General features: G+C 47.1%; 1 protein-coding gene across 1 annotated transcript in view; it reads left to right on the forward strand.

Moving 5' to 3' along the window:
* The window catches only part of LOC117507690 (calcium-dependent secretion activator 1-like), a 547099-nt gene that overhangs the window by 52077 nt on the left and 475273 nt on the right, over positions 1-19749 (forward strand). The window contains 1 exon segment of the mRNA XM_034167504.1: positions 9137-9469. Within this exon segment, the coding sequence (XP_034023395.1) occupies positions 9137-9469 (333 nt within the window).

The following is a 19749-nucleotide window of genomic DNA, read 5'->3' on the forward strand; positions in this document are numbered from 1 at the left end:
CCCGGATTGATTGGCCGTCCGGGGTAGTGGTTCAGTGGAGCGAGACCTGCCATCGGGTGTGTCTAGGTTCCTCGGTTCCTCCCGGCTCCCAAGCTAAGGAGGAGGTCAGAGTCCCGCCCAATCTGGGGACGGTGCCGGTGGAGTACCACGACCTTGTCGACGTGTTCAGCAAGGATCTGGCGCTCACACTCCCCCCCCACCGTCCGTACGATTGTGCCATCGATTTGGTTCCAGGCAGTGGGTTCCCGTCCAGTAGACTGTACAACCTCTCACGGCCTGAGCGCGAATCAATGGAGACCTACATCCGGGACTCGTTAGCTGCCGGGTTGATCCGAAATTCCACCTCCCCGATGGGCGCAGGTTTCTTTTTCGTGGGTAAAAAAGATGGCGGACTTCGTCTATGCATCGATTATAGGGAGCTGAACGAAATCACGGTTCGCAACCGGTATCCGTTACCCCTGTTGGATTCGGTGTTCACGCCCCTGCATGGAGCCAAGATTTTTACCAAGCTTGATCTTAGAAACGCGTATCATCTGGTTCGGATCCGGAAGGGAGACGAGTGGAAGACGGCATTCAACACCCCCTTAGGTCACTTTGAGTACCTGGTCATGCCGTTCGGCCTCACAAACGCCCCCGCAACGTTCCAAGCCTTGGTTAACGACGTATTGCGGGACTTCCTGCACCGGTTCGTCTTCGTATATCTAGACGATATACTCATCTTTTCTCCGGATCCTGAGACTCATGTCCGGCATGTACGTCAGGTCCTGCAGCGGTTGTTAGAGAACCGGCTGTTTGTGAAGGGCGAGAAGTGTGAGTTCCACCGCACTTCTTTGTCCTTCCTGGGGTTCATCATCTCCTCCAACTCCGTCGCTCCTGATCCGGCCAAGGTTGCGGCAGTGAGAGACTGGCCCCAACCAACAAGCCGTAGGAAGTTGCAACAGTTCCTAGGCTTTGCTAATTTCTACAGGAGGTTCATTAAGGGCTACAGTCAGGTAGTTAGCCCCCTGACAGCCCTGACCTCACCAAAAGTTCCCTTCACCTGGTCGGATCGGTGCGATGCCGCGTTTAAGGATTTGAAACTGCGCTTCTCGTCTGCACCCGTTCTGGTGCAGCCCGATCCTAGTCGCCAGTTAGTGGTTGAAGTGGACGCCTCGGACTCAGGGATAGGAGCCGTGCTGTCCCAGAGCGGGAAGACCGATAAGGTCCTTCACCCGTGTGCCTATTTTGCCCGCAGGTTGACCCCAGCCGAACGGAACTATGACGTCGGCAATCGAGAGCTCCTTGCGGTGAAAGAGGCTCTTGAGGAGTGGAGACATCTGTTGGAGGGAACGTCCGTGCCATTCACGGTTTTCACTGACCACCGGAACCTGGAGTACATCAGGACCGCCAAGCGACTGAACCCCAGGCAAGCCCGCTGGTCACTGTTCTTCGGCCGTTTTGACTTCCGGATCACCTACCGTCCCGGGACCAAAAACCAAAGATCGGATGCCTTGTCCCGGGTACACGAAGATGAGGTCAAAACGGAGCCGTCGGATCCCCCGGAACCCATCATCCCGGAGTCCGCTATCATGGCCGCCCTCACCTGGGACATGGAGAAAACCGTCCGGGAGGCCCTGACACGAGACCTGGACCCCGGAACCGGACCGAAGAACAAACTCTACGTCCCACCAGAAGCCAGGGCTGCAGTTCTGGACTTCTGTCACGGTTCTAAGCTCTCCTGTCACCCTGGGGTGCGAAGAACCGTGGCAGTCGTCCGGCAGCGCTTCTGGTGGGCGTCCCTGGAGGCCGACGTCCGGGGTTACATCCAGGCCTGTACCACCTGTGCCAGGGGCAAGGCGGATCACAAGTATGCACATGGGAAACCCACTTTTGTTACTCTTGTGATTATTTTCATGCTGCTGTCGGCACTTTTCGAGGCAGCGTGGGGAAATCCCTTTGTTTCCAGCTCCGGACGTCCCATTGTTTATAGCCGGGATCAGCTGCTTGGACTAAGAGACTCAGTGTACAGTGGGCCGGGCCCCCGCTATGCTGAGCACCCGGACGTACCTGCAGACATTTGGAAGAAACGGAGGGGCAGCAGGGGTGGGTGGACAAAGCAGCGAAGGACTTACATTCCGTCTGTGGTCATGGGGAATGTAAGATCTCTCCGCAACAAGACCGAGGAGCTAGCCACGCTAACCCGTTTGCAGAGGCTGTATAAGGGCTGCAGTCTCATGTACTTCACAGAGACGTGGTTTGATGAACATGTACCTGACTCTGCTTCACACTTATCCGCGCGGAAAGGACGCTGGTGGAGAGTGGAAAAAAGAGAGGAGGGGGGGTCGCCGTTTATGTGAATGAGAGATGGTGCAGCGCAGCTCATATTCACGTGAAGGAGCAGATCTGCTCCTCGGACGTGGAGCTACCCGCGGTGAGCATGAGGCCATACTATCTCCCACTGGAGTTTGGAAGTGTGATTATGCTCTGCGCGTATATCCCTCCCTCTGCGGACGCCGCCGCTGCCTGTGAGCAGATTCACAGTACAGTACACGCGGCTGCAGACACAACACCCACGCGCCCTCCTCCTCATCACCGGGGACTTTAATCATGCCTCCCTCTCCGTCACCCTCCCCACGTTCACCCAGTACATCACGTGTAAAACCAGGAACAATAGAATACTGGACCTCTTTTATGCCAATGTGGCGGACGCTTACACCTCCACCCCCTTCCTCCCGCTAGGATGCTCTGATCACAATCTCGTCTATCTGCTGCCCCAATACACACCCAGGGTGAGAAAAGAGCCAGTGCAGAAACGGTCAGTGAAACTCTGGACTGAAGTGGCCACTGAGAGGCTGAGGGACTGTTTCAGAACCACAGACTGGAGCATATTTCAAAACGCTTATGGTGAAGACATCAACGGCCTGACCCAGTGTGTCACTGACTACATGAACTTCTGTGTGGAGAGCACTTTGCCCACCCGGAGGGTACGGTGCTTTCCCAACAACCACCCCTGGGTGACCCCCGAGCTGAAAGTCCTGATGAACCAGAAGAAGAGGGCTTTCAACTCAGGAGACAGAGGAGCAGCGTAGAGTCCAACAGGAGCTCCAGTGTAAGATCCGTGCAGCCAAGAAGGTGTACGGAGGAAAGATGGAGGAGCAGCTGGCCCAAAACAACGTCAGAGATGTGTGCAGAGGCCTCAAGACCGCCTCCGGATTTGGGCAGGGTGCCAGCAGGACTGCAGATGGGGATTCTCAGTTTGCAGAGTAGCTAAACAGTTACTTTAACCATTTTGGCTCCTCCACGCCTGCCCCACCGCCTGCTTCCGGCCCTCCACATGTCTCCAGCAGCCAGCCCTCCAGTCCCTCTGACCCACCACCTTCTACCGCCCCCACCCCCCCGGTCACCTCCACTGCACCCCGGACCTCGTCCCTCCTCCCCCACAACTGTATTCAGCACCAGCCAACCTCAGCTCACACCTCAGCTCCCCCCTCCCCCCCCCCACTGTAACTCCAACTGAGGTGAGAGGTCAGCTCCTGCGGCTGAAGCAAAGGAAAGGAGCAGGACCTGATGGGATCCCCCCGAGGCTGCTGAGGACCTGTGCAGATGAGCTCTGTGAGGTTCTCAGCTACGTCTTCAACATGAGCCTCAGCCTGGGGGTGGTCACCACCCTGTGGAAGACCTCCTGTGTGGTCCCGGTTCCCAAAACATGGCATGCCAAGGAACCGGCCCACTACAGACCAGTTGCCCTGGCCTCCCACCTCATGAAGACCATGGAACGGCTCGTCTTGTCTCACCTCTGCACCGTGGTGAGTGACACCTTGGACCCACTGCAGTTCACCTACAGGCCCAACATCGGGGGAGATGATGGTGTCATCTACCTACTGCAGCAACTGCTCACCCACCTGGAGACCAGCTGGAGCGCTGTGAGAGTCATGATCTTTGATTTCTCCAGTGCTTTCAACACCATCAGACCAGCGCTGCGGCGTGGGAAGCTGGAGGAGGCAGGTGTGGATGGACACCTCGCCGCCTGGACCATCAACTACCTCACTGACCGCCCGCAGTATGTGTGGCTGCGCGGCTGTCAGTCTGAGGTGGTAAGTTGCAGCACCTGGGCTCCCAGGGCACCGTCCTCTCGCCTTTCCTCTTCACCCTCTACACCTCAGACTTCACCTACAACACAGACAGCTGCCACCTCCAGAAGTTCTCTGATGACTCTGTTATTGTGGGTCGCGTGTCTGAGGGGAACAAGCTTGAGTACTGGTCGGTCATCACAGACTTCATGGACTGGTGTCACCCAACACTTGTAAAATCACGTGTTCAAGTACTTATTTTCCTCACTGTATGTATGTGTGTATATATATATATATATATATATATATATATATATATATATATATATATGTATTCTATTTCTACCTCATTTCTTATGTCTTGTACTGTTACAAGTATTATTATTATTATTGCTTATCCTTGCACACACTGCTTGATGAACATTTTCCTCTACTTGCACCCACCTTGTGTTTTTTTTTTAAGAGCTGACGTAACGTGAATTTCTCCTCTGTGAGATCAATAAAGTTTATCTTTATCTTTAACAGCGCTAAGATAAGATAAGACTTTATTGATCTCACAGTGGAGAAATTCACATGTTACGCTACATAAATGCAGTTCATTTACCATTTAAGAAGAGAGTGCAGACAGGGTGGTGTGGGTGGCGAATAGTGGCAGGAGTGATTTGTGACCAAAGAATATCAGCAAGAAAGTTTACAAGACAGTAGTGAGACCAGCTGTGTTGGACGGCTTAGAGACGGTGGCACGAACAAAAAGACAGGAGGCAGAGCTGAAGATGTTGAGATTCTCTTTGGGAGTGATGAGGATGGACAGGATTAGGAATGAACATATCAGAGGGACAGCTCAGGTGGTACGGTTTGGAGACAAAGTCAGAGAGGTGAGACTGAGATGGTTTGGACATGTGCAGAGGAGGGACCCAGGGTATATAGCAGGGGTGGGCAACGAGGGCCGAGACACTGCAGGTTTTCCTTGCAACCAATCACCACACCAGGTGGGTTGCTGATGAGCTTCTCCCCTGCACATAAACACCTGGTCATCAATGAAATCACCCACTGAGACACCTGAACCTGCAAAGGTGACTGGTAGCAAGGAAAACCTGCAATGTCTCGGCCCTTTATGGCACATGATTGCCCACCCCTTGTATATAGGGAGAAGGATGCTGAGGATGGAGCCACCAGGCAGGAGGAGAAGAGGGAGGACAAAGAGGAGGTTTATGGATGTGCTGAGGGAGGACATGCAGGTGGTTGGTGAGACAGAGGAAGATATAGATAAGAGGAAGATCTTTACCCTGTACCTTCTCCCTTTAGGTCAGGTGTTTAGAAAACATGGCATATCTTATCATCTTTATGCAGATGATACTCAGATTTACTTGCCTATTAAGAAGAACTCTAGCAGCCCCCTGACACCCTTGCTTGTGTGCCTGGAAGACGTCAAGGCTTGGTTGGCTCAAAATTTTCTTAGCTTAAATGAGAACAAAACCGAGGTGATTGTGTTTGGGCCCAGTGTTGGTTCCACAGCTCGATTAGACCTGGGCCCTCTCAGTCAACACATGAAGCCCACAGCCACCAACCTTGGCATCATTATGAACTCTGATTTTAAACTGGACAGGCAGGTCAAGGCGGTTGTTAAATCCAGCTTTTATCAGCTTCGTATTTTAACCAAAATTAAATCAATTTTATCCTTTTCTGACTTGGAGTGCCTCATGCATGCTTTTATTTCTTCACGCCTGGACTACTGCAATTCACTTTTTTTTTTGGAATTAATCAAAATACACTTCACAGATTGCATGCAGTTAGTCCAGAACGCTGCTGCACGCCTCTTAACTGGGAGCAAAAAACATGAACATATTACACCCATTCTCGCGTCTTTGCACTGGCTCCCTGTTAATTTTAGAATTGATTTTAAAATTTTATTATTTGTTTTTAAAGCCTTAAACGGACTGGCCCCACAATATATTGTAGACCTCCTCCAAATTTACTCCCCAGTGTGCGCTCTGAGGTCTGAGGGCCAGCTCCAGCTTGTGGTGCCTAGGACGAGACTTAAGACCAGGGGGGACAGGGCCTTCTCTGTGGCTGGGCCCAGACTCTGGAACGCTCTGCCTCTCCACGTTCGAACAGCCCCCACAGTGGAGTGTTTTAAGTCTCGTCTGAAGACCCACTTTATTCTCTGGCTTTAGCTCTGCATGAGTTGTATGGTCTTCTGTTGTCTTTGGCCCAGTGTTTTATTTATTTATTGTTTTATTGTTTTTATGTTAATTTATTAGTATCTGAGTTGGTTTATTGTTTTGTATAGTTTGTATAATTATTTTTATGTGCAGCACTTTGGAAACTGTTCTGTTGTTTGAAATGTGCTATATAAATAAAGTGGATTGGATTGGATTGGATTAGCCAAAAGAAGGAGTTTCTTTTGACCACTCTCTAAATGTCCCGCATGGCCTTTCCCCTTCCCCAGTTAATCTATAACCAAAATATGAAGTAAGAACTGTCGTAATGGTGACTGGGAACAGGGAAGGTGGTTCCCTGAAAGTTAAAACAGCGGCCAGCATGTGTGTAACCTGCTCACTCAGCTTGTGGACAGAGGATCTGATTCCTTAAGGCCCTTTGTACTGATGGTACTCACGGTAGTGAGTGTGTGTAAATGGCTGAATGTGAGCACTTTGAGCCTCTGCATCAGATACAGTGCTATAAAATGCAGTCCAGTCCGGTGGTGGAACCAAGATGTTCAGGAATGTATAAGGAGAAAGAGGCTGGTGAAAAAGAATTGGGACATTTGACAAGATGAAAAAAGGAGACTGGAATACAAAAAGATGTGACATCCATAAGGTGAAAAGAGATGAAAAGCTAAGAAAGGGCATAGTGTGAACTGCACATAAGGTTTAACACTAAGGAAGGAGAAAATGACAAACGGATTGGTCAGACAAAGGAAGAGAGGAGTATTTTGAGGAGCTTATGGGTGAAGAAGATGAAAGTCAACAGGGATTTTTCCAGATGAAATCAAAATTGCCAAGGTAGTCCCATTATATAAAAATGGAGACAAACATAATTTTTCTAATTACAGGCCAGTATCATTGCTTCCACAGTTTTCTAAAATTATGGAAAAAGTTTTTGTGACAAGCTTGGATAAATTCATTGAGAAACATCATATTTTAAATAATGCTCCGTATGGATTCAGAACAAAACATTCGACAGCTATGGCAATTATGGAATTAATAGAGAAAATGTCAACAACAATAGAAAATAAGGATTATTTTGTAAGTATTTTTATCGACCTGAAAAAGGCTTTTGATGTTATCGACCACTCAAGATTGCTTTACAAGTTACAACAATATGGAATAAGAGGTATTGCACATCAGTGGGTAAAAAGCTACTTAGAAAATAGAGAACAGTTTGTTCAGATAAATAATACCAAATCAGAACTGTGTAACATTATTTATGGAGTACCACAAGGATCGGTACTTTGACCCAAACTGTTTATTTTGTATATTAATGATTTTGTGAATGTATCTAATGTGCTTGGCAGCATATTATTTGCTGATGATACAACGCTGTTTTACTCTGGATCAGATATACAGGAAGTAGTGATAAATACAGAGTTGAAAAAAGTTAAATATTGGTTTGATATAAACAGATTGTCACTAAATATTAACAAGACAAATTTTATATTGTTTAATGACAGAGTGAAAAAAATAATGTGTCATTACAAATAGATGGAATGGATATACAAAGGGTAAAAGAAACGAAATTTTTAGGAGTCATGATTGATGAAGATCTTACATGGAAGTCACACATAAATTACATAAAAGGAAAAATAGCGAAAGCCATTGCTGTTTTGCATAAAGTAAAATATTCATTAAATAGTTATCGTTTATTAACATTGTACAATTCATTGATTGTTCCATATTTAACTTATTGTGCAGATATCTGGGGATCAACATATACAACTTATACACAACCTTTATTTATTCTGCAGAAAAGAGCTTTAAAAGTGATTAGCAACAGTGGTTTTAGAGATCCATCTAATCCATTGTTCATTAAGTACAGGGTACTTAAATTTCATGATTTAGTCGATTTGAAAATATTACAAACAATGCACCAAGCTAATAAAAATACTTTACCAACAAACATTCAAAATATGTTTGAAAAAAGAGTAAGTAGTTATACATTGAAAGGAATAGAAGTCTTTAAAAAACCAAGATACAGAACCAAAGTAAAGGAACGGAGTATTTCAGTAAATGGTGTAAAATTATGGAACAATCTCAACAAAGAAATTAAAGAATTAAGGTTGCTTAAGTTATTTAAAAAACGTATTAAACTAGATGTATTAAGTAAGTATGAAACTATGAAATAAGTCAGTGGGCTGTGACAAAGCCAAAAAATGTAATCTGTTAATAATGTTTAAAATGTTTTAAGTTTAAAATGTAACCTGTCAGAGATGTAATCTACTAAATAATGGTCATAATTATGAAATAAGTCAGTGGTATGTGACAAGTCAAAGAAATGCAATCTGTTAAATAATGTCGAATAATGAGGCTGGATATTGAAAGATTGTATTGTAAAAAGGGGCTGAAAACATAAGACTTGTTCTCTCTGCTCCTTTTCATTCAGGTGATTTGTGATGCTTTATTTCTACTTTTCTGTTTTTTTTTTTCTTTTAAATGAATGAAATAAATTTTAAAGAAAGAAAAGATAGGGGGAGAAATGGATGGATGATGTGATGAGAGGAAATCAGGAAGTGCTAAGGATGAGTAGTGATGAAGTGAGAGCAGCTATGAAGAGTGGAAAAACAGTTGGTCCAGATGACATACCAGTGGAGACAAATTCATTCATCCATTTGGGGCAGTAAGCCTCCCCTGACCCAGAGGGACAATCCACCTTTTTGAAAGAGGACCATGGCCTCAGATTTGGAGGTGCTGATCTACATTTCAGTCGTGGCTGAAATGAACTGCAAGTTAACTGGACAATCGTGAGATTAAATACTTTCAGTCAGTTGACAGCTCATTATTTTGCTCTTTCATCAACCTAAAGGTGACAGTTTCTTTAAGCAATGTTTTTGGCTTGAAACGTCTCCTAAATGGATCTCTGTGTTTCAGGTCTTCCTGAAAAGTGATCGTGTGTGTCGGATGGTGCAAAGTGGTGGCTGCTCATCCAGTGACTCTCGGGAGGTTTTTAAGAAGCACATCGAGAAGCGGGTGCGCAGCCTGCCGGAGATCGACGGCCTGAGCAAGGAGACGGTGCTGAGCTCATGGATGGCCAAGTTTGACACCATCTACAGAGGTGAAGAGGATCCCAGGAAGCACCAGCAGAGACTGACGGCCAGTGCCGCCTCTGAGCTCATCCTCAGCAAGGACCAGCTCTACGAGATGTTCCAGCAGATCCTGGGCATAAAGAAGTTTGAGCACCAGCTCCTCTACAACGCCTGCCAGGTCAGTTTGCAGCTTATTTCTGTCCGGTTCTCAGGGATGTGTTGGTCTTTGTTCTTCTCAGTGAGCAGGTTTCACACATGCTGAGATAAAGCTGAGCTATTAGGGGTCGGATACTAACTTCATGTTCTGGAGGTAGCAGCAGCTGTTCTCCAGCCAGTGTGCAGTCTGATGGTCTCTGCTGCTGCAGACAGTCACTGAAATGTGTAAAGCTCCTGCCAATAAGCCATGTTCCTGAATGTACTTCACAATAAAAGTAGTGACAGCTTCAAAGTAGAGTTTTACTCTGAAGGTCAGGTTGTCTTTACTGTTGACTTTACTGTTGTTGTTAGTACTGTTGACAATAAATGGCTTTAGCCAACAACTAATCATTAGTAAAAAAAAAAAAAAAAAGTGTTGTCATTCATATTCTCTGAGAAATGGCCCAAAAAACCCCCAAAATTCTGCCAGGGTATGTAAACTTTTGAGAACAACTGTATAGCTTGTGAGAGGGTTCTGCCGCTGAGGTGACTTTGGTGCAGTAGCATGCCTTTGTTCATAGGCTTGTTCTCGGGGTAGTCGGAGAGTAGGTGTGACTTTTGGCACTGATGTGACACTGTGGATCCCAATTCATCCATTTGCTTGGCATGTTAGTGTTTCTCCTACAGAAGGGCATTCTGGCTACACAGGATTTCAATTTCATTTCAGTTTATTTTCATTTATATAGCACCAAAGCACAACAGAGTTGCCTCAAAGCGCTTCACACAAGTAAGGTCTAACCTTACCAACCCCCAGAGCAACAGTGGTAAGGAAAAACTCTCTCTGAGGAAGAAACCTCAAGCAGACCAGAATCAAAGGGGTGACCTTCTGCTTGGGCCATGATACAGACACAAATTACAGAACAATTCACAAAACGAATATACAGGAAATGTTGTTGGTGCACAGGACAGGAGGGTCACAAACACAAATACCACACCCATCTCTGGATGGAGCTGCACCTTAAACAGAGAGAAAAAACTGAATCAGGCATCAGAAAGACAAGAAATACTGTATAATTTGTCAGCATTAAACAACAAGAAAAACAGAGAAATACTAAGGTGATCGCCGGCCACTAGCCCTAAACTTCACTAAAAGACCCAGAATTTAGGTAAAGTTGAGGCCGCGGCCCGCTCAATTTACTAATAAAATGAATTAAAAGAGCAAAAAGCGAAAAACAAAACTGTACCACTATGCTAGCAATATGAAAGGGAAAATAAGTGCGTCTTAAGTCTGGACTTGAAAGTCTCCACAGAATCTGATTATTTTATTGATGCAGGGAGATCATTCCACAGAACAGGGGCACGATAAGAGAAAGCTCTGTGACCCGCAGACTTCTTATTCACCTTAGGGACACAAAGTAATCCTGCACTCTGAGAACATAAAGCCCGGGCCGGTACGTAAAGTTTAATTAGGAAGGTGCCAGTCCATGAATAATTTTTAGACTCCTAGCAGAACCTTAAAATCTGATCTCACTGGGACAGGAAGCCAGTGAAGACATGCCAAAATAGGTGTAATGTGGTCGAACCTTCTGCTTCGTGTCAAAAGTCTGGCTGCAGCATTTTGAACCAATTGGAGACCCCTAATGCTGGACTGCGGTAAACCAGAAAATAGAACATTGCAGAAGTCCAATCTAGAAGAGATAAATGCATGGATCAGGGTCTCAGCATCAGCCATAGACAGGATGGGGCGAATTTTCGGTATATTTCGCAGGCGGTTTGTATTTACTTGTATGAAAGGCATCTCGCCTCCATCCATTGTTGTTATTGTTGTTTCTCAGCGTATTGGCAGAGTTCAGCGTATGTGTGATGGCGTTCTTGTGCAGGATGCAACGATGCACAGCGTTCTCGCAACTTTTGGTGACAGTGAGGGCTTTGAAATGGTCCAGGGACGTGCTACCCAGGACATCTGGATCCTCTGTTGCTTGAGTGAGGGCATCAGTTTGGTTTGATGCAGGTGACTTGTCCTGGGTGGCACTAGAGCACAATGTGTGCAGTATTCCTTGAGCACACACTCTATTTTTCCTTATCCTCCTGTAGCAGGTCTGACCTATACAGGACGGGTTGGCCAACAGCTCTCTGTACTGTATTATTTTTTTTCCATCCATCCATCCATCCATTTTCTTCCGCTTTATCCGGAGTCTGGTCGCAGGGGCAGCAGCTCAAGCAAAGCCGCCCAGACCTCCCCATCCACACACACCTCCCCCAGCTCCTCCGGGGGAACCCCAAGGCGTTCCCAAGCCAGCCGAGAGATGTAGTCCCTCCAGCGTGACCTGGGTCTTCCCCGGGGCCTCCTCCCAATGGGATGTGCTCGGAACACATCTCCAGCGAGGCGTCCAGGGGGCATTCGGAAAAGTTGCCCGAGCCACCTCAACTGACTCCTTTCGATGTGGAGGAGCAGCGGCTTGACTCTGAGCTCCTCCCGAGTAACCGAGCTCCTCACCCTATCTCTAAGGGAGCGCCCAGCCACCCTGTGGAGGAAACTCATCTCGGCCGCTTGTACTTGCAATGTCGTTCTGTCGGTCATGAGCCAAATCTCATGACCATAGGTGAGGATCGGAACGTAGATCGATCGGTAAATCGAGTGCTTTGCCCCCCTACTCAGCTCTCTCTTCACCACGACGGTCCGATACAACGACCGCATCACTGCAGATGCTGCACCGATCCGTCTATTGATCTCACGCTCCATCCATCCGTCACTCGTGAACAAGCCCCGAGATACTTAAATTCCTCCACTTGAGGCAAGGACACTCCACCAACCTGAAGCGGGCAAAGCACCTTTTTGGGTTTTGCATCTGAACTCTTTATGTGTGTGTGTGTGTATATATATATATATATATATATATATATATGAGGTCTGTCCATAAAGTAACGGTCCTTTTTATTTTTTTCAAAAACTATATGGATTTCATTCATATGTTTTTACGTCAGACATGCTTGAACCCTCGTGCGCATGCGTGAGTTTTTCCACGCCTGTCGGTGACGTCATTCGCCTGTCTGGAAATGGTGGAATGAAAAGGACTTTTTTTCCATCAAAATTTTTTCAGAAGCTGTTAGAGACTGGCACCTGGAAACCATTCGAAAAATTTATCTGGCTTTTGATGAAAATTTTACGGGCTTCACAGAGAATAAAGACTTTAACTACAGCTTTAAGGACCCCTTTAAGGACGGTTGGTGCGCCGCGCTCCGAGCTACGACGTCGCGGCACAAACCACTGGGTCATTTCTAAGCTGATGGCTCTGTGGATACGAGACCATCGTGTGCTCTTTGTCTGCTTATCACAAGAGCTGGACATCAGCCATTTTCCGGCAGATTTCACTTTTAACAAGAGATTTTGTCTTGGAAAGCCGCGCGGAGGCTTCGCGCATCACGACCGATTTGCTGATGAAGCGGGACAAAGGAACACCTCCATTTCGGAGTGTTAGAGGACAGGTTTGGACATGTCCAGCTCTCCACAAGTTCTCTTATACTCACTAGACTGGTAAGCACTGAAAGCCAAGATAGGCATGTCCAAACTTGTTTCCGATCTGTCTGTTTCCTATCTGTCTGTTTCCGATCTGTCTGTCAGCTCTCTGTCTGTCTGTTCTCTGTCTGTTTGGCTCTGTCTGTTTGTTCTCAGTCAGCTCTGTCTGTCAACTCTCTGTCCGTTCTCTGTCTGTCTGCCCTTTGTCTGTTTCCTCTCTGTCTGTCAACTCTCTGTCTGTTTTCTGTCTGTCTGTTCTCTGTCTGTTTGTTCTCTGTCTGTCACCTCTCTCTGTCATCTCTCTGTCTGTCTGCTCTCTGTCTGTTCGCTCTCTGTCTGTCTGCCCTATGTCTGTCTGCTCTCTGACTGTTGTTCTCTGTCTGTTCCTATCTGTCTGTGTGCCTCTCTGTCTGTCAGCGTCGCTGTCTGTCTCTTCTCTGTCGGGTTTGCTCTGTCTGTGTTGTTCTCTGTCAGCTCTGTCTTGTCAATCATCTGTCGGTTCTCTGTCTGTTTGTTCTCTGTCTGTGCACCACCTCCTCTGTCAGCTCTCTGTCTGTCCTGTTCTCGGTCTGTTTGCACTCTGTCTTTCTGCCCGATGTCTTGTTTGCTCTCTGTCTGTCTGCTGTCTGTCTGTTTGTTCTATGTCTGTTTGTTCTCTGTCTGTTCTCTGTCTGTCAGCTCTGTGTCTGTCTATACTGTCTGTCTGCTCTCTGTCTGTTTCCTATCTGTCTGTTTCCGATCTGTCTGTCAGCTCTCTGTCTGTCTGTTCTCTGTCTGTTTGGCTCTGTCTGTTTGTTCTCAGTCAGCTCTGTCTGTCAACTCTCTGTCCGTTCTCTGTCTGTCTGCCCTTTGTCTGTTTCCTCTCTGTCTGTCAACTCTCTGTCTGTTTTCTGTCTGTCTGTTCTCTGTCTGTTTGTTCTCTGTCTGTCACCTCTCTCTGTCATCTCTCTGTCTGTCTGCTCTCTGTCTGTTCGCTCTCTGTCTGTCTGCCCTATGTCTGTCTGCTCTCTGTCTGTCTGCTCTCTGACTGTTTGTTCTCTGTCTGTTTCCTATCTGTCTGTTTCCTCTCTGTCTGTCAGCTCTCTGTCTGTCTCTTCTCTGTCTGTTTGGCTCTGTCTGTTTGTTCTCTGTCAGCTCTGTCTGTCAACTCTCTGTCTGTTCTCTGTCTGTTTGTTCTCTGTCTGTCACCTCTCTCTGTCAGCTCTCTGTCTGTCTGTTCTCTGTCTGTTTGCACTCTGTCTTTCTGCCCTATGTCTGTTTGCTCTCTGTCTGTCTGCTGTCTGTCTGTTTGTTCTATGTCTGTTTGTTCTCTGTCTGTTCTCTGTCTGTCAGCTCTGTGTCTGTCTATACTGTCTGTCTGCTCTCTGTCTGTTTGTTCTCTGTCTGTCCCCTCTCTGTCTGTCCCCTCTCTGTCTGTCCACTCTCTGTCTGTCTGCCCTATGTCTGTTTGCTCTCCGTCTGTTTGCTGTCTGTCTGTCTGCTCTCTGTCTGTTTGTTCTCTGTCTGTTCTGTGTCTGTCTGCTCTCTGTTTGTTCTCTGTCTGTTCTCTGTGTGTCAGCTCTTTGTCTGTCTATTCTCTGTCTGTTTGCTCTCTGTCTGTTTGTTCTCTGTCTGTTTGTTCTCTGTCTGTCTGTTCTCTGTCTGTCTGTTCTCTGTCTGTTTGTTCTCTGTCTGTCTGCTCTCTCTCTGGCTGTCTGTTCTCTTACTGTCCGCTCTCTGTCTGTCTGCTGTCTGTCTGCTCTCTGTCTGTCTGTTTTCTGTCTGTTTGTTCTCTGTGTGTTCTCTGTCTGTCAGCTCTCTGTCTGTCCCCTCTCTGTCTGTCTGCCCTATGTGTGTTTGCTCTCTGTCTGTTTGTTCTCTGTCTGTTCTCTGTCTGTCTGCTCTCTGTCTTTCTGCTCTCTGTCTGTTTGTTCTCTGTCTGTTCTCTGTCTGTCTGCTCTCTGTCTGTTTCCTCTCTGTCTGTCCGCTCTCTGTCTGTCTCTTCTCTGTCTGTTTGGCTCTGTATGTTTGTTCTGTCAGCTCTGTCTGTTCTCTGTCTGTCTGCTCTCTGTCTGTCTGTTTTCTGTCTGTTTGTTCTCTGTCTGTTCTCTGTCTGTCAGCTCTTTGCCTGTTTGTGCTGTCTGTCCTCTCTCTGTCTCTCTGCTCTCTGTCTGTGTGCCCTATGTGTGTTTGCTCTCCATCTGTTTGCTGTCTGTCTGCTCTCTGTCTGTTTGTTCTCTGTCTGTTCTCTGTCTGTCAGCTCTTTGCCTGTTTGTGCTGTCTGTCCTCTCTCTGTCTCTCTGCTCTCTGTCTGTGTGCCCTATGTGTGTTTGCTCTCCATCTGTTTGCTGTCTGTCTGCTCTCTGTCTGTTTGTTCTCTGTCTGTTCTCTGTCTGTCAGCTCTCTGTCTTTCTGCTCTCTGTCTGTCTGTTTATTCTCTGTCTGTCTGTTGTCTGGCTTTCTGCTCTCTGGCTCTGTTTTCTGTCTGTTTTTTCTCTGTCTGTCTGCTCTCTGTCTGTCTGTTTTCTGTCTGTTTATTCTCTGTCTGTCTGTTCTCTGGCTTTCTGCTCTCTGGCTGTCTGTTCTCTTTCTGTCTGCTCTCTGTCTGTCTGCTCTCTGTCTGTCTGTTTATTCTCTGTCTGTTCTCTGGCTGTCTGTTCTCTTACTGTCCGCTCTCTGTCTGTCTGCTGTCCCTCTGCTCTCTGTCTGTCTGTTTGTTCTCTGTCTGTTCTCTGGCTGTCAGCTCTTTGCCTGTTTGTTCTCTGTCTGTCTGCTCTCTGTCTGTTTTCTTTCTGTTTGCTCTCTCTCTGGTCTCTGTCTGCTCTCTGTCTGTGTTTTCTCTGTCTGTCAGCTCTTTGCCTGTTTGTTCTCTGTCTGTCCTCTCTCTGTCTCTCTGTTTTCTGTCTGCCCTATGTGTGTTTGCTCTCCATCTGTTTGCTGTCTGTCTGTCTGCTCTCTGTCTGTTTGTTCTCTGTCTGTTATCTGGCTTTCTGCTCTCTGGCTGTCTGTTCTCTTTCTGTCTGCTCTCTGTCTGTCTGCTCTCTGTCTGCTCTCTGTCTGTCAGCTCTTTGTCTGTCTATTCTCTGTCTGTCTGCTCTCTGTCTGTTTGTTCTCTGTCTGTCCCCTCTCTGTCTGTCTGCTCTCTGTCTGCTCTCTGTCTGTCAGCTCTTTGTCTGTCTATTCTCTGTCTGTCTGCTCTCTGTCTGTTTGTTCTCTGTCTGTCCCCTCTCTGTCTGTCTGCTCTCTGTCTGTCTGCTCTCTGTCTGCTCTCTGTCTGTCAGCTCTTTGTCTGTCTATTCTCTGTCTGTCTGCTCTCTGTCTGTTTGTTCTCTGTCTGTCCCCTCTCTGTCTGTCTGCCCTATGTCTGTCTGCTCTCTGTCTGTTTGTTCTCTGTCTCTGTCTGTTTGTTCTCTGTCTGTCTGCTCTCTCTATCTGTTTATTCTCTGTCTGTCTGTTCTCTTACTTTCCGCTCTCTGTCTGCTCTCTGTCCCTCTGCTCTCTGTCTGTTTTCTGTCTGTCTGTTTTCTGTCTGTTTATTCTCTGTCTGTCTGTTCTGTGGCTTTCTGCTCTCTGTCTGTTTGTTCTCTGTCTGTTTCCTATCTGTCTGTTTCCTCTCTGTCTGTCAGCTCTCTGTCTGTTTGGCTCTGTCTGTTTGTTCTCTGTCAGCTCTGTCTGTCAACTCTCTGTCTGTTCTCTGTCTGTCACCTCTCTCTGTCAGCTCTCTGTCTGTCTGTTCTCTGTCTGTTTGCACTCTGTCTTTCTGCCCTATGTCTGTTTGCTCTCTGTCTGTCTGCTGTCTGTCTGTTTGTTCTCTGTCTGTTTGTTCTCTGTCTGTTCTCTGTCTGTCAGCTCTTTGTCTGTTTATACTCTTTCTGTCTGCTCTCTGTCTGTCTGCTCTCTGTCTGTCTGTTTATTCTCTGTCTGTTCTCTGGCTGTCTGTTCTCTTACTGTCCGCTCTCTGTCTGTCTGCTGTCCCTCTGCTCTCTGTCTGTCTGTTTGTTCTCTGTCTGTTCTCTGGCTGTCAGCTCTTTGCCTGTTTGTTCTCTGTCTGTCTGCTCTCTGTCTGTTTTCTTTCTGTTTGCTCTCTCTCTGGTCTCTGTCTGCTCTCTGTCTGTGTTTTCTCTGTCTGTCAGCTCTTTGCCTGTTTGTTCTCTGTCTGTCCTCTCTCTGTCTCTCTGCTCTCTGTCTGTCTGCCCTATGTGTGTTTGCTCTCCATCTGTTTGCTGTCTGTCTGTCTGCTCTCTGTCTGTTTGTTCTCTGTCTGTTATCTGGCTTTCTGCTCTCTGGCTGTCTGTTCTCTTTCTGTCTGCTCTCTGTCTGTCTGCTCTCTGTCTGTCAGCTCTTTGTCTGTCTATTCTCTGTCTGTCTGCTCTCTGTCTGTTTGTTCTCTGTCTGTCCCCTCTCTGTCTGTTTGTTCTCTGTCTGTTTCCTATCTGTCTGTTTCCTCTCTGTCTGTCAGCTCTCTGTCTGTTTGGCTCTGTCTGTTTGTTCTCTGTCAGCTCTGTCTGTCAACTCTCTGTCTGTTCTCTGTCTGTTTGTTCTCTGTCTGTCACCTCTCTCTGTCAGCTCTCTGTCTGTTTGCACTCTGTCTTTCTGCCCTATGTCTGTTTGCTCTCTGTCTGTCTGCTGTCTGTCTGTTTGTTCTCTGTCTGTTTGTTCTCTCTGTTCTCTGTCTGTCAGCTCTTTGTCTGTTTATACTCTGTCTGTCTGCTCTCTGTCTGTTTGTTCTCTGTCTGTCCCCTCTCTGTCTCTCCGCTCTCTGTCTGTCTGCCCTATGTCTGTTTGCTCTCCGTCTGTTTGCTGTCTGTCTGTCTGCTCTCTGTCTGCTTGTTCTCTGTCTGTTCTGTGTCTGTCTGCTCTCTGTTTGTTCTATGTCTGTTCTCTGTGTGTCAGCTCTTTGTCTGTCTATTCTCTGTCTGTTTGCTCTCTGTCTGTTTGTTCTCTGTCTGTCCCCTCTCTGTCTGTCCCCTCTCTGTCTGTCTGCCCTATGTCTGTTTGCTCTCCGTCTGTTTGCTGTCTGTCTGTCTGTTCTCTGTCTGTTTGTTCTCTGTCTGCTCTCTGTCTGTCTGCTCTCTGTCTGTTTGTTCTTGGTCTGTCCCCTCTCTGTCTCTCCGCTCTCTGTCTGTCTGCCCTATGTCTGTTTGCTCTCCGTCTGTTTGCTGTCTGTCTGTCTGCTCTCTGTCTGCTTGTTCTCTGTCTGTTCTGTGTCTGTCTGCTCTCTGTTTGTTCTATGTCTGTTCTCTGTGTGTCAGCTCTTTGTCTGTCTATTCTCTGTCTGTTTGCTCTCTGTCTGTTTGTTCTCTGTCTGTCCCCTCTCTGTCTGTCCCCTCTCTGTCTGTCTGCCCTATGTCTGTTTGCTCTCCGTCTGTTTGCTGTCTGTCTGTCTGTTCTCTGTCTGTTTGTTCTCTGTCTGTTCTCTGTCTGTCTGCTCTCTCTCTGTCTGTTTATTCTCTGTCTGTCTGTTCTCTGGCTGTCTGTTATCGTACTGTCTGCTCTCTGTCTGTCTGCTGTCTGTCTGCTCTCTGTCCCTCTGCTCTCTGTCTGTCTGTTTTCTGTCTGTTTGTTCTCTGTCTGTTCTCTGTCTGTCTGCTCTCTGTCTGTTTGTTCTCTGTCTGTTCTCTGTCTGTCTGCTCTCTGTCTGTCTGTTTTCTGTCTGTTTATTCTCTGTCTGTCTGTTCTCTGGCTTTCTGCTCTCTGGCTGTCTGTTCTCTTTCTGTCTGTTCTCTGTCTGTCTGCCCTATGTCTGTTTGCTCTCTGTCTATCCGCTCCCTGTCTGTCTGCTGTCTGTCTTTCTGCTCTCTGTCTGTTTTCTGTCTGTTTATTCTCTGTCTGTTCTCTGTCTGTTAGCTCTCTGTCTGTCTGCTGTCTGTCTGTTTGTTCTCTGTTTGTTCTGTCTGTTTGCTCTCTGTCTGTCTTTGTCTGTTCTCTGTCTGTCAGCTCTTTGTCTGTCTATTCTCTGTCTGTCTGCTCTCTGTCTGTTTGTTCTCTGTTTGTCCCCTCTCTGTCTGTCCTCTCTCTGTCTGTCTGCCCTATGTCTGTTTGCTCTCCGTCTGTTTGCTGTCTGTCTGTCTGCTCTCTGTCTGTTTGTTCTCTGTCTGTTCTCTGTCTGTCTGCTTTCTCTCTGTCTGTTTATTCTCTGTCTCTCTGTTCTCTGGCCTTCTGCTCTCTGTCTGTCTGTTCTCTTACTGTCTGCCCTCTGTCTGTTTGCTCTTTGTCTGTTTGCTCTCTTTCTGTTTGTTCTCTGTCTGTCTGCTCTCTGTTTGTCTGCTCTCTGTCTGTTTGCTCTCTCTGTTTGCTCTCTGTCTGTTCTCTATGTTTGCTCTCTGTTCTCTCTGTGTGTCAGCTCTTTGTCTGTCTATTCTCTGTCTGTTTGCTCTCTGTTTGTCTGCTCTCTGTTTGTCTGCTCTCTGTCTGTCTGTTCTCTGTCTGTCTGCTCTCTGACTGTCTGTTCTCTGTCTGTTTGCTCTCTGTCTGTCTCCTCTTTGTCTGCTCTCTGTCTGTCTGCTCTCTGTCTGTTTGCTCTCTGTCTGTTCTCTGTCTTTCTGTCTGCTGTCTGTCTGTCTGTCTGCTCTCTGTCTGTTCGCTATCTGTCTGTCCGCTCTCTGTCTGTCTGCCCTATGTCTGTTTGCTCTCTGTTTGTCTGCTCCCTGTCTGTTTGCTCTCTGTCTGTCTGCTCTCTGTCTGTCTGCTCTCTGTCTGTTCGCTGTCTGTCTGTCTGCCCTATGTCTGTTTGCTCTGTGTCTGTCTGTCTGCTCTCTGTCTGTTCTCTGTCTGTTTGCTCTCTCTCTGTTTGCTCTCTGTCTGTTCTCTGTTTGCTCTGTGTCTGC

Source organism: Thalassophryne amazonica, chromosome 3 (genome assembly GCF_902500255.1).
Source record: "Thalassophryne amazonica chromosome 3, fThaAma1.1, whole genome shotgun sequence".
NCBI lineage: Eukaryota > Metazoa > Chordata > Actinopteri > Batrachoidiformes > Batrachoididae > Thalassophryne > Thalassophryne amazonica.